The 14,483-nt window shown below is 38.2% G+C and overlaps 1 protein-coding gene across 10 annotated transcripts in view; it reads right to left on the bottom strand.

The window, feature by feature from the left end:
- The window catches only part of FRY (FRY microtubule binding protein), a 339,974-nt gene that overhangs the window by 152,100 nt on the left and 173,391 nt on the right, over positions 1-14,483 (bottom strand). For all 10 annotated transcript variants that reach the window (XM_049646775.1, XM_049646767.1, XM_049646768.1 and 7 more), the window contains 4 exons: positions 11,680-11,848; positions 8,559-8,651; positions 8,367-8,465; positions 6,504-6,605 (listed from right to left, as the gene is read on the bottom strand). In XM_049646775.1, coding sequence (XP_049502732.1) covers positions 6,504-6,605; positions 8,367-8,465; positions 8,559-8,651; positions 11,680-11,848 — 463 coding nt within the window. The remainder of the gene's footprint in view (positions 1-6,503; positions 6,606-8,366; positions 8,466-8,558; positions 8,652-11,679; positions 11,849-14,483) is intronic.

Genomic DNA, 14,483 nt, shown 5'->3' with positions numbered 1-14,483 from the left:
TCTGTGTCTCCCTCTATCTCTGCCCCTGCCCCCATCATGCTCTGTCTCTCTCTCAAAAAGAAATAAACTTTAAAAAAATATGAAAAAAAAAGTACTTTCACATACCATGACATTAGTTGAGGTATTTTATCATTGAGACAGACCAAATGACTTGCTCAGAGTCATTAGGCTGGTAAATGACAAGCAGAGATTAGGAACTGACTTCTCCAGGAAGTACTATTTTCTTAGAAACTGGAATGTATATCTGACATGAGGCTTACTGTATCCGGGATTGTTATCAATGCTCTACATATGTTATTAACTCATTTTAATTTTCACAACAATATGAGGTAGATACTGTCATTGTTCTCATTGGGCAGATGAAGAAATCAAGGCACAGGAGGGCTAATAAGTGGCAGTGCTAGAATTTGAACCTAGACTATCTGGTTCTAGTGTCTTCTAAGCATTAATTTTTATATACTGTTTAATATTATATGGTTCAAATATGCTGCTGGCACCCACTAGACTGTACTCTACTGAAAACAGGATTTCCTTCTCAGTGTTTTTGTATGCCAGTAGCAGCTAACACAATAAGGGTTTGATAAATATTTTCAGGATGTAAACATTTTAGCATATGTCTCAAACCACTGATAGCTATCAAAAATCTCCACTTCGAGATCAAAGGACTCTTCTTCCATTGTAATCTGCTTCTCCATTAATTCATTAACAACAATATATTAATTGATTGTGGCTCTGAGGTTACACGGATAAAAGTGTCCAAGAAACTAGTAGGCTTCAGAGTGGATCTTCCCTGTACCCCTTCCCCTCATCTCAGTGCTGGTCACCAACATACTTCACGTGACGTGTCAGCTGGCCCAGCATCATGCCCACTTTCCTTAAATTTTGCTTTTACTTTACTTAAAGCAATTCAGTGTTAGCTGTAACCAGCAGGGAGAATTGAATTCACTGACAACTTGGCTGGTGACAGGGTCATTTGAAAGACCAATATTTGTCAAGATCCACCCGCTGACCATTGGTACTAAGTCATGTGAGCTTTTTATGAACATGCAAATTTCTTGACTGCACTCAGACATTCTCAATCAGAATTTCTGGAGGTAGGTTTCAAGAAGCAGCATCTGTAACAGGCCACCTTGACGATGCTGTGCATGCTAAGGTCAAGCTCTATTGACAGACTGATAAATAATTTTAGTTACCTTTTGATCTTGTTATACTCAAATACCTTCTAGTTCTCTCTTCCACTTCAACTAGAGCCATTGAAGTCAATCTATTTTTTTCTGTTGTATTCTCTTGCATATCATAGTCAACCCCTTTCTGCTTTCAGGCATTTCCTTTTGATACTCTGATCATAATTCCCTCATCAATGACCATATTACCCAAAGAACACACATGCTATAATTTAAGGATAAGCTTTAAAACTACTGAGCCAAAGATTTATGATTATTTTCTCTCGTCTGAATAAATAAGGCACTCATGGAAAGTAATATCCTTGTCAGCTGATTACTAATTTTTAAACCCTGTTTATGTGCACTGTTAGAATTTATAAATCCCACTTTGAAATGTGCCTCGGACAGATCTGAAACAGATGAAAAGAGATTTTCTCAAGTTTATAGAAATGAGATTAATATCAAAGCAGAATAACTGCTTCTACAAATTTATTATTTAAAATAGCCAATACTATATCACTTAAAGTTGACATTTACAAAAAGAATAGTAGTTGTTTTAAAATAAATGGTGCCATACATTTTAATGCATTCTACCAAAGGCTGTGGAATCCTTATATATATAAAGATATCATTAATTATCTTACTATTATATGAAAAGTTTTAAAAAAGTATTCCTTAAACTTCATTATGATTACACAAATATACATTAAGTTCTAATGACAAGTTTCATCAAATATATTTATGGCAGCCATACTATTTTTGAGATTCTTAATGGAAATGGAGAGATTGAACCTAGATAACCTGGTTCCAGTGTCTTCAAAGCATTATTTTTTCTACTTTGTTTAATATTATATGAAGGCCCATTCAAATATGCTATCGGTGTCTACAAATCCTTGCATACTCCCTCTTCTGCTCCTCCTGATGTATCATTCTGACACAATATCCTACTTGATTTTATTTACAGCAGTTACTACTCTCTGAATTTTTTTTCTTATATATTTGTTTACTTGTTTGTTGTCTGACTTCACTAAATTACAAGGTCTAAGAGGTCAGAGAGTGTTAGTGTCTTACTCATCACTTACTCCCAGCACTTAGAATAGTGCTTGGTACACACTTGTAAAAAATTGTTGGGGCACCTGGGTGGCTCGGTTGGTTAAGTGTCTGACTCTTGATTTTAGCTCAAGTCGTGATCTCATAGTCATGGAATCGAGACCCCATAGGCTCTGTGCTGACCATGGAGCCTGCTTGGGATTCTCTCTCTCTTCTCTCTTTGCCCATCCCTGCTTTCTCTCTCTCTCTCTCTCAAAATAAATATATTTATAAATATAAATAAACATTTAAAAAAGTTGTTGACCAACTGACTGACTACATAAATGAATGCATTCAAGTCCTAGCACAAGCAGGACTGAGATGAATGGTAAATCATTTTTAATTAATTCATTCATTCATTCACATGAGCAGTGACTAAGACGAATGAAGAATCATTTAAAAAAATTTTTTTTAATGTTCATTTATTTTTGACAGAGAGAGAGACAGAGCATGAGCGGGGGAGGGGCAGAGAGAGAGGGAGACACAGAACCCGAAGCAGGCTCCAGGCTCTGAGCTGTCAGCACAGAGCCCAAAGTGGGGCTAGAACTCACAAACCACGAAATCGTGACCTGAGCCAAAGCCAGATGCTTAACCGACTAAGCCACTCAGGCGCCCCAGAATCATTTTTAACTAACTAATTAATTAATTCATTCATCCATTCTTCAGATGAAGTATTGTTATTGGAGAAAAGTATTTAGAAAAACATAAATAATATCAATGAAAGCATTAGGGAGAGCTAGGTGGAGCTAATGACGTTGTCATGATGAAACCAGACAATGTATGTAAACCCCCAGCCATTGGCTTGCCTCATAACAGATCTCTAAGTACTGAGAGTTATTGTTGTTATTAATTATATAGTAAGCACATTTTTTAACCTTTAAAGTTTCTTTTATGATTTTGTTTTGTTTTTATAATCTGGACCTCTTAATCATAAAATAAAAAAATTAAAAAAATTTTTCTAATTATGTCCATTTTCAAGGATGGGAAACTAACACATAGGTTTTATGAATCCACATACTTATTATAAATAATACATGTTAAAAGAACTAGTAATAAATGGAGATTCACAACAAAAAAACTAAGTATTATTAAATCAAGTTTCAAAACGTATTTCCTTTTTCCAGAATTAGGTATATTATGGCACATGCGAAGAGAATGTATCGATTTTTAATTGCTCTATATGTTCAGATTCTGCCCTAAAATATATAGAAGAAAAAAGTATTGGTTACTACTAAGCAAGAGTGCTAGTGTTGTGGTCAGAACGTGCCATAAATTGCCCATCACTTTACAAGGGTAAATTGCTAATATAGGGTTGACCTACTTAACAACTGTAAATAAAGACTTCAAGTTTGTGTTTCCAAAGCAACCTGCTTCTGACAGACTGACTCGGAAGATAAACCAGGGCACTGACATTAAATGAGCGTTGAATCTGAGAGCTTGTTTACTTTGAAAGCATCATTTTTTTCATGCTCAATCACACTTCTATTCTGCTATATGTCACGCTGGTGCCTTGATGACTGGCGTCTGCAGAACATGTCAAGGATGGCTACCAAGTTCAACGTGTAGGGCTCAAAAAGTATGTTCATTATACTTAAGCATGTGTAGGGAAGTGGGAGACAAGGTGCGGAAGCGTGCCGGGAGCAAAAGGGAGAAAGGTAAATGGGGGGAGACTTGGTCCGGTGGTCTTGATAAAATGATATGGTTGGCGCTAAATGCCATAAAATACTGACGCTTATTTGAGACAAAGTATACTTCTGAAGCCATGGTAGTTTTCCTCGGGTATTTCTCACCCCAGTGAGTATTTGTGAGGAGGTTTGGGAAGATTTTCTGTCTATTTATGACATTTAAAAAAAATGTTTTTTAAGATTTATTTTTGAGAGAGAGACAGACAGAACGTGAGTATGGGAGGAGCAGAGAGAGGGAGGCGCAGAACCCGAAGCAGGCTCCAGGCTCCGAGCTTTCAGCACAGAGCCCGACGCGGGGCTTCAACTCACAAACCGCGAGATCATGACCTGAGCCAAAGTCAGACGCCCCACCGACTGAGCCACCCCAGCGCCCCTATTTATGTAAAATGAGACATTTTACAATGGTCTCATTTAATCCCTACTGGGTTTAGTTCTAAATACATGTGATACCATTTTATTTCAACTGTAATCATCAAGGGTCTTTTTCTATGTTTTAGCCTTGGGATGGTGAATTCCAACAATTTATTACCCATAAGGTAAAATATCATTGCCTTAACTTGGCCTGGTCACTACCTCTTTCATGCTTCATGGGGTCTTGAATCTCTCCAAATGGCACAGGTATCTCTACCGTCAACTTCTATATTCCTGGCTGTCTCTATCATGCATTTTGAAACTTTGTTACATATCCCCCAATGAAATGCTAAGTTCCTGAAGGACAGAGACTCTAGTCTATTTCTAGTTTTTATATAGTTGACTTCCCTTGTCTTTCCCACTTTCAGCAGCATCCCTAGCACCTCACGCAGTGGGCATTTCATACCTACTTGGTGAATTGAATGGAATTCTGAAATTTGGTTCAGTCTCTATATCATTGACTCTGTATACCCTTTGTGATCTCATGGCCATTCTCTTAGAAATTCTAAGGCTTGAAATGGTTGCATACAGATACACCATCAGCTGGCAGCCCCACTTTTCTCTAGGGCCATTTATAACCCTGTTATTAGGACTTTTTGATGGGTTTTGACTAAAGCACCAATGTTTTAACTTCGAGGCAATTATGTTCCAAAGTAAGATTATGCTGCTATCTATCAAAGACACCTACTTTAAACCAAAAAAATTTTTTGGCTTTTTTTTGGCCACAACAATAAGTTGTCATGCAAAGTATTATTTTAATTCCAACTAAAATTCATCTCAAATGAACTCAGAATAATGTACACAGAATAATGCACTGTGAACATTCTTACTCATGTCTCTTCTTTGTTTTGAATAAAATGGCCATTTTCTGTAAAGTGTAAATGAACAAAAATTATTTTTAACTGCAACTAATAACTGAATAAGTTAACAGCAGATCAAACAACAACAAAATGACATTGTGCTGTGGGTTAGAGAGTATTATTGATGCGTAAATCTCTAAATAAAATATCGGAGAGTGGCTATTATATAATAGCTGATAACCCTGAAAAGCTTTTTGTTTTTCAGGATACTTAAAAGCTTAATTCTATATCCACTGCTATTATATTTCACTGCCAAGTGGAAGAAAATAAATGATTCTAATCTTGGATTTCACCATCAGTGCTCAAAACAGCTCTAATGCAGATTATGGTGTAATTATTGTAAATGCCAAAATAATATAATTAATCTTAACCACTTCACTAAATTAAAGTGTCTTAGAACAAAAAAGACAAGGCAACATGTACAAGCACATACAGGGTTGTATAACTAAATATATTTCAAAAATTCTAAAGTAGCAAATATAGACGAGCTTCAAGATTTTTGGGCACCATTGGAAATAACAGGAAAATACACACTGTTTGCATTTATATTAGGGTTGATTTCCATTTAGTTGTCTTTCACCAATAGGTCACTGAAACTTAAACTATGTCTACTACTTAAAAGTTATAAAGCCAATTTTAAAACTATTCATTATAGTAGTTTTAACAGTAGCCTCCTCAGTTTTAGGAACATTGACTTCGTTCCTCACATCATCCAATACTTGTGCTAACTACCTGTAGGGCATTTGTTCAACGAATGCCTCGGGCTGATGGCCTGCCATGTGGCTTGAATAGAACGCCTTCAAATAATCGCGAATAACAGTGACAGGAAATACATGTTCTCTGTGACTAGGGCCAGTCTTCCCACAGAATGGAACTTTCCTCCCAAATATTTTCCTAGACTAGAGGCGGCAGCGGAAGGATGCGGGAGGTATAGCTGAGCTTCTGAAATCAATTCGCATGGTTCTGCCAGTGAAGTGCGGCCTCCCCTTTTTTAATCTGTTTAGATAAAATGCAACAATTGATGCACATAAGAGGGTATTTAATTCTACCCTGAAAGCGATCCTTATTAGAAAAGATTCATTTCCCCAAATCTGAAATGATTTCTCTTATCCTTAGTCTTCTTCTAAAACTGACTATATTTAACAAGGAGAACTCTGATTAATATTTTTTTCGCTATTCCAACAGTATAGGGAAATTCCCCCGCCCACATCGGGAGCCACTCTCAGGAGCACATGTACCAGTCTCAGACGCATATCTAGTTCATAAAAGACTTTTTTGAGCTGACAAATACTAACTTTAAGGTTGGATAAGCAGTTGTTGAGGAAAATGTGCCACCTGTTCAGGAACAGCTGCTTCTGACTGACACAGAGAAGACAGGTCACCAGGGGGTACAGGGCCTGAGGAGAAAGAAGATGCGGTCACGAGCTGATTCATATTTCATCAAATCAGGTAACACACGTTCTCTGCGATCGCTACCTATCCACCTCCTTCTGTGGGCCAGAATAAACAGGACGCTTCATAACACAACGAGGCCCAGGGGTGCCATGCAGAGGCAGGCATTTCACAAATGCTTTCTGATGATGATGCGGATGGAATTATCTAGAATTACATGGTGTATAATAGTGTGTAATGTATAATAAGCTTCATGTATAAGTGGAAATCTGATTTACTCATTTAGTCTTCACTTAGGGATTTTAAAAACAAACTCATTAGCTTAGATCACTCTCAATTCTCAGAAAGAAAGCAGGAAGGCACATGAATTTTAAAAATATTATTGGGCTTTTTCCTCATAAACATCTACTAGCTTGTCTTTGTCTTAGAGGTAGGTGTATATATTTTCTTTTGCATGCAATCTTCCTGTAATTAAGGAAGATTCCTCAAAGAAATGTTATTGCATTGGTAAACTCCACCAAGACAAATTTAACCACAGGAGGAATTTGCTTACGACTGAATAAACAGAGGTGCTACTGTGTTTTCCTGCCTAACTGGGCTGGTTTCCCACAGCAACTAAAGGAGACAGAAAAGCTAATGAGCGGCCACCCAAAAAATATATATGCAGAACCCATCGCCATTTTTGCTGAGCCAGATGGCATACACCTTTAGGGCTCCCAAGAATTAAAGCTAGGGAAGATCTAAACAACAATATAACTGGATCATCCATTAGGCTGAATTAGCAAACAAACAAACAAACAAAAAACAAAACAAAAAACAATTGCCATAATGAGAATCATTGTGTAACAATCCACTAGCTTAATATTTTAGTCACTTGGCTTTAAACTGACTTTGAACTACACTACCATTGAGAAGAACTCTAATTCCAGCCAGCAATCTAAAACAAAACAAACTAAAACACAACACAACAAAACAAACAAACACAAAAAACTACTAGTAGTCAGTCACAATGACCACAGAAGTAAAAAATAAGCAAATCTGTCACCCCTGCCAGCAAAGCAACCCTGAATACTGGCTCAAAGAATGGTGGCAATGCTCATACTTTGAAGATTGGCAAAAACCATGTCAGCAAACATCTACCTAAATAACCTACTTCCTTCGAACTATCACAATTATAGCTCATATGCCACGTGTCGATTCATAAACCAGAGTCTTATTCACCACTGAGGGCAACAGGTTGTAGTAATTTAAAAGACTTCTCTGCACCGCTGCTTTTCAGCACAAGACCTTTCCCAAATACTGTTTTCTCAGCCTTCAGAGAATCTTTCCTACGGGCGACCATCTGCCTCCCAACCCTCTTTGCTGCCTGGTTCCATTTGATTTTGAGTATCAGGCTAGGAATCAACCAGTGAAGACTTGTGGGGATTGAAAAGATAAACTGTTATTATAAACTTTGACTTTTAGATTGGAAAAAATACCCAGAAATAAAAACAAAAATCAAGTTAAGCCAGTCTTGAAAATAAACAACAGAATCTTAAGACGAGAAGGGTCATCTGAGATGACATGGTCTAATCCCCTTATATTACTGCGATTCAGTTATGGTCAATATTAAGTGCAAGATCCAAAGTTTGAAATGCTCCCTCTTTCGGGGGAGGCTGTAGATAAATCTTCCATCTGGGGGGAACCCTTATGACTTTCAAGTAATGTCAGCATAAGAATTTTAGCCTCTGCAATTTTGCATTTTGGATTTTCTCATAGTTACTAACCAACGAATGCTTCTTTCGAGAAGAAAGTTCCAGCGTGGTATCATATAGGCTTTCAACAAAGTTTCTAAGACAGGGAACATTGACTTCATTTTTAACAGCCTAAAACAGAGACCCATGTTAATATTATATTAATTACATTGTTAACTCTCTATCTAATTTGAGGAAATTCTTAAAAGTAAAAACATAACTCACGGCAGCAACTGGGACAAGAATTTCAACAAAAAGCCCAGCCAAGGCATGTTTGATATCTTTGTCTTTGACCTCGAGGAAATAATGTGCACATTCCTAGGAAGTAGAAAAAGCATAAAGGAGGGAGAGCAGATTGAGATATGCACATAAATGCACTTAAATTTAAGTAAACAGCTCTTAAATCATACACACTGACATAGCATATTTCATAATCTAGTAAAGAAAATCACTAGATTCCAGCACTTATATTTATGTTCAAAATGGCCTCGGGGCACGTGAGTGGCTCAGTTGTTAAGCATCCGACTTCAGCTCAGGTCATGATCTCGCAGTCCGTGATTTTGAGACCTGCGTCAGGCTCTGTGCTGACAACTCAGAGCCTGGAGCCTGCTTCAGGTTCTGTGTCTCCCTCTCTCTCTGCCCCTCTCCCGCTCGACGTCTTTCTGTCTCTCTCTCTCTCAAAAAAATAAATAAATAAAAATAAAAAAAAATTCAAAATGACCCTAATGACATTTTGCAAGACTGGTGTCCTCCTATTTCTATCTCAAATCACTTTGCTGAAAGGACAAAGCATCTATAACCAGTGAGCAGATATTCATCCACTGACTTCTTGGTTGATTCATTCAGACATTCATTGCTGACAAATTTCTATTGACCATCTACTGTGTGTGGGGCCCTGGGTCCTTGATTAACCCACAAACACAGATCTCCAGAGAAGGTAAACATGGGAAGAGAGGCAGAAGATATTAAACTTATTTTAGGCCCTGTGACAGCCCCAGGCACAGAGCTGTTTACTTCTTAGCTCTGACATTTTAGGTGTGTTTATTATTCAGATAGTTTCATAAGCAAGTCTGGAATGCTTCCCTTCTTCCCACCACCCCCTCTCCCCAACCCTACCCCCAGACAAGAAACCTTTAGAATAGCTCCTCAAGTAAGGAAGTCTTTTGCCTGTGGCCTACTATCTATGAAAGAGCTGTTTTGTTGTTTTGTTTTGTTTTGAGACAGAATGAGCTGGGGAGAGGGGCAGAGGGAGAGAGAGAGAATCTTAAGCTGGATCCACGGTCAGCTCAGAGCCTGATGTGGGGCTGGATCCTATGACCCTGGGATCATGACCTGAGCCAATATCAAGAGTCAGACTCTCAACCAATTGAGCCACATAGGTGCCCCCATGAAGGCTACTTTTGGTGGCCCAGAGAAACATTTGTTAGGAAAGCTGATCTGTTTAGAATCCAACTAGCCCTTTTCTCCTTCCTGGCCTTTTTCATAATAACTTACGATGCTATTCATTAGGTATTGTTTTCATGGAAGGGTCCAAGGCTACACGTATTTGTGATGATATGTTAACATCTATATTAGCTATTATATTTATTTTCAGTCAAAATTGGGACCATTGCCAACACAAGTTACTAAAATCCCTCGTCTATCAATTCTATATTTAGATATCAATGCAAGATAGGCATTGCCAACATGGAAAGTCATGGTTTCTGGAATTGTGGCCCTTTTCCTACATTACTTTGTATATGTGTGTAAACACTCTTGCAAATCGTCATTCAAATACATAGTTACATGAATTATTCACATGAGAGAGGGATAAAAATAGTTAACAGTTAGTAAGTACTTACCATGTGCCTCCTCAGAGCCACCTTCTAAGGTTATTGCCACCATCACCACTTGGCACTAAGGTAGGTGAGGCTGGGAGGGCTTAAGCGTGACTGGGCCAAGGTCACAGGGCTGGTAAGTGCTACAGCTTGATTTTAAACCCAAGAAGTTTGATACACAGCCCATATTCTTTCTTTAAAAAATAGCTTTACTCAGACACAGTCAATATAACATGCAATTCACCCATTTAAAGTATACAAGCCAATGGCTTTTAGTACATAGTTGTACATTTATCACAACAAGTTTAGGACCTTTCCACTCTCCTCCAAAGAAACTTTGCGCCCTTCAGTAGTTATCTCCAACCTCCTTATCCATACCCCTTCCTCCAACTCTTCATACGATCACTAATCCACTTTCTGTGTCTATGGATTTGCCTATTCTGGACATTTTGTATAAATGGAATCATACAATATGTGGCCTTCGGCATCTGACTGCTTTGACTTAGGGTATTGTTTTCAAGGTACATCCATGTTGTGGCATGTTATTAGTACTTCATTCCTTTTCATGGCCAAATAATATTCCCTTTATGGATCTGCCACAATTTGTTTATCTATTCATTGGTTGATGGACATTTGGGTTATAGTCACTTCTTTGTTATTATGAATAATGAATAATGTTATTATGAATAATAACATTTGCCTTCAAGTTTTTGTGGGGACATATATTTTTCTCTTGGATATATACCTAAGGTTTAACAATTGAGGAACTGCTAAACTGTTTTCCAAAGTTGTGTGATTTTATATCCCCACCAGCGTATAAGTGTTCCGATTTCTCTACATCTCACCCACACTTGCTGTTGTCTGTCTTTTTCATTATTAGCCGCTTTAGTGGGTATGAAGTGGTATAGCTTCCATTCATAATCCCTATATATAAGCTCTTTATTGATAAAGACCCTCACTAAATCCAATTCACAGCAGCATCAGAGAGAGTTTTATAAATTCTCATAGAGCTGCATGTTCTGCAAAATCCACGCTAGCAACAATTCTTTTGTCAGTACATAATGAGGAACACTGCGTAATTGACACTTACACCTGTATGGTTTGGTTGATTTAAAAAAGAAAACCTGATTCTCTCGTATAGTAGGAATAAAAAGTTTCTTCCCTAAAGTTCTGATGCCTATGAACACTAACATAGCCACCTCAATGCTATCAGGTATAAAAAGTAAAAAGATCAGCTACATTTTATTCATAGATCGATATGCAGCTGAGGAGTAAAAAAGAAAAAAAGTCAACATATACGACATTCCACTCTACAGCCTCCTGCAAAGAGGATATGAAAGTTTAAAAGTGAAATTATCTGCCTGAAATTCTATTACTGGGGATACAAAGCACGTTGTAAATTGCTGAGGCAAAGGCAGGACTCTTTCCACATTGACAAGCAAATGACTTGGAATCAGGTCCATCATTCTGATGAAGGGAGTTGCTCAGGGTGAGGGCCCCGTGGTTCTCCTGCCCAAGACATTACCTACCTGCATAAACTGAAGAGAGGCCTCAAAGTCCTCCACTGGATACATCTTAATTCGAAAGAATTTCATCCCCATTATCAAGCTGATAATACTCTGAACGACATATGGGCTCTGCTCTTTGTGCCGTAATTCTTTTAGCTCTGCCATAAATTTCTTCTTTACAGCAGGGAATCTAAGAAGAGAACATGAGTGACTTCTCAAATCATGGGTACAAAAGTGACTGTAATGGAGGCCTCCAGCATCTAGGAGTGATGGGGGCACAGCAACAACGTTCCTTTGAATCAGGTGAAGTACATGGCTGCCATTTTGTAAGGATTCGATATTGGGGATTTGGCAAAGAGTGCAATCTTCTCCTTTCTTCTCTTATTCTCATAAGATGCTCAACATTTCCTTCAGTCAGGGAGAAGATCCAGGGCTATTTAGACGCTCTCAAAATGGTCTAGCTCTTAAATTGAGCACGAAAAAAAGCTTCTTTTCCTCAGGCGTAGCAATTTCCCACATACTTGCAAACTCCAATGGCCTAAAGTATCCAATTTTAAGCATCTGAGCAATATCACAGGCCAGCTATTTCTGACAATGACAGCAAATAATGCCAAGACATAGTCCCAATCCATTTCCAAAGTTTTCTGTAGTTGTTTCTTTTATAGTTTTAGGTTAATGATTGCTGAAAAAATTATTTTCAGGTTGAAGGAAAATCTACTAATGAAAAAATAGAAATCAAATCTGAAAGACGAATAAGCTTTCTACTACCTGCGTGGGATGTTAGAATCAAAGAGACGCAGTCTGCAAGGAATGTAAGGTATCTGTATTATTTGAAAGGAAAATGTTAATATTTAATAATATTAATTATAACATTATTATACAGGATTAAAACAATAGATCCTAAGAGGATGGAAAATAGTAGCAGTTCTTCCAAGCACCTAAGGTAGAGGAATATATACACAGAAGTTATCCAAACTACTTCTGAAATGGCTGGTTAAGAAAACAAGGAAAGCCTTCTAAAACTCATTGTATTTCGCTTCCTGAGACCATCAGCCTGTGGTTCTACATATGTGAAAAGGTCAATTAGGAGTGAGGTATGATTAAAGAGGGTTATTATATTATGAAAGTTGAAGGCCCAGTAATGGAATCTGAGAAGGTTGAAACAACAACGTTGGACACCTCAATGTAGAAAGTTTGGGACAAATAAAGTAGGCTGTAAACACAGACACTGTTTTACCAGAAGGCAGTACAAGAGGTGTGTGATTGGCAAGTCGGTGTAAGAGGCTTAGAGAGAGCTGGCAATTTTCTAGTTCTCGGCTTGGGTACAGGAAGTTACATGACGCTCATTTGGTAACAGTTTGTGAAAACTGTATTTTTCTAAACCAATTTATGGATTTTTTTTCTCATGTTTGCTCCATATATTTCACAATAAAAAAGGTTTGTAAGAAGGCAACGGAACAGAAAATATAAACTCCAAATTCCTGGGTCATCTCTCTTTTCTACTTCTTCTAGAGGAGGAAAACAATCTGATGCTGAGGACGGTGACAATGGCAGCAACAAGCAGATATCCAGCATCCATGATATGCCAAGCACAGTTCAGTGAACCCTACATTTCATCTTCACAATTACTTAATCCTTGCAACTCGAGCAGGGCACTATTATTATACCCTCTTCACAGACAAGGGAACTTGAGGCTGAGATTTCTTAATGTGATAAAGTCGCACAGCTGATAAATGGCACAGCCAGGGTTTCCAGCCAAATGTCTGGCTCTAGAGTCCCAGTGCTTAATCTCCGTGCTATGTTATGTCTAGGCCAGTGGTTCTCAAAGTGTGGCCCTGGGATCAGCAGCAGCAGCATTGTGTGGGAACTTGTGAGGAACAGGCTTTATCTGGCCCACGCCACGCCTATTGGGTAAGAAACTCCAGGGGTAAATTCCAGTAATCTCGTTCAACCAACCGTATAGGTGATTCTGATGTGCTAAAGTTTATGATGCACTGGTCTAGACTAGGAATAACAATAAGGTATATTTGTAAGATGTTTAATATTTTAGGGGCGGTTGTCTCAGTCGGTTGAGCGTCTGATCTTGGCTCAGATCATGATTTCACAGTTCATGAATTTGAGCCCCACATCGGGCTCTGTGCTGACAGCTCGGAGCCTGGAGCCTGCTTCAGATTCTGTGTCTCCCTCTCGCTCTGCCCCTTCCCCACTTGTGCTCCGTCTCTCTCTCTTTCTCAAAAATAAATAAATAAAAAATTAAAAAAAGATGTTTAATATTTGATGCACATTATACTCCTTTTACTTTCACAAAAACCCATTGAGTCAGGCAGTGAATGCATTCCCATTTTATAAATGAAGAAACATATTTGGAAGATCGACATGACAAAGACGACTCAAACCCAGGTCTTCTGACATAAAGTCCAGGAATTTCCACCATACTCCAGCTGCCTTACATGGTCATGAACTATGAAATATAGTTGCTGCCCTAAGAACAGTGTATAGTTTGTTTGGGAATATAAAACGATGTAGAACTGGCCATGAGTCATGCAAATAATAACAATAATAATAATAATAACAATAATAATAATAGTTTGTGAGGTGTGTTCACAAGTATCTGACCCTTTGCTCAAATCTTGCTGATCCTTCTGGGAGGTGGAATGCTAGACTAGATCACTTTCTCATTTCACATTTCCTTTTATGTGAATAATACACTTAAAGAGGCTCCAAGGCGAGGAGAAAGGGCTCTTTCCAGCTGGAAAATTAGAGGAGATTTGGGGGGATTTGAGTTGAGGTAAAGGATGAGAGTTTATGCAGCAACGAGAAAGGGT

The sequence above is a fragment of the Panthera uncia genome (genome assembly GCF_023721935.1).
Source record: "Panthera uncia isolate 11264 chromosome A1 unlocalized genomic scaffold, Puncia_PCG_1.0 HiC_scaffold_16, whole genome shotgun sequence".
NCBI classification, from domain to species: domain Eukaryota; kingdom Metazoa; phylum Chordata; class Mammalia; order Carnivora; family Felidae; genus Panthera; species Panthera uncia.
Note: the sequence above shows the minus strand (reverse complement) of the source record. Positions and strands in the feature narration are given on the sequence as shown.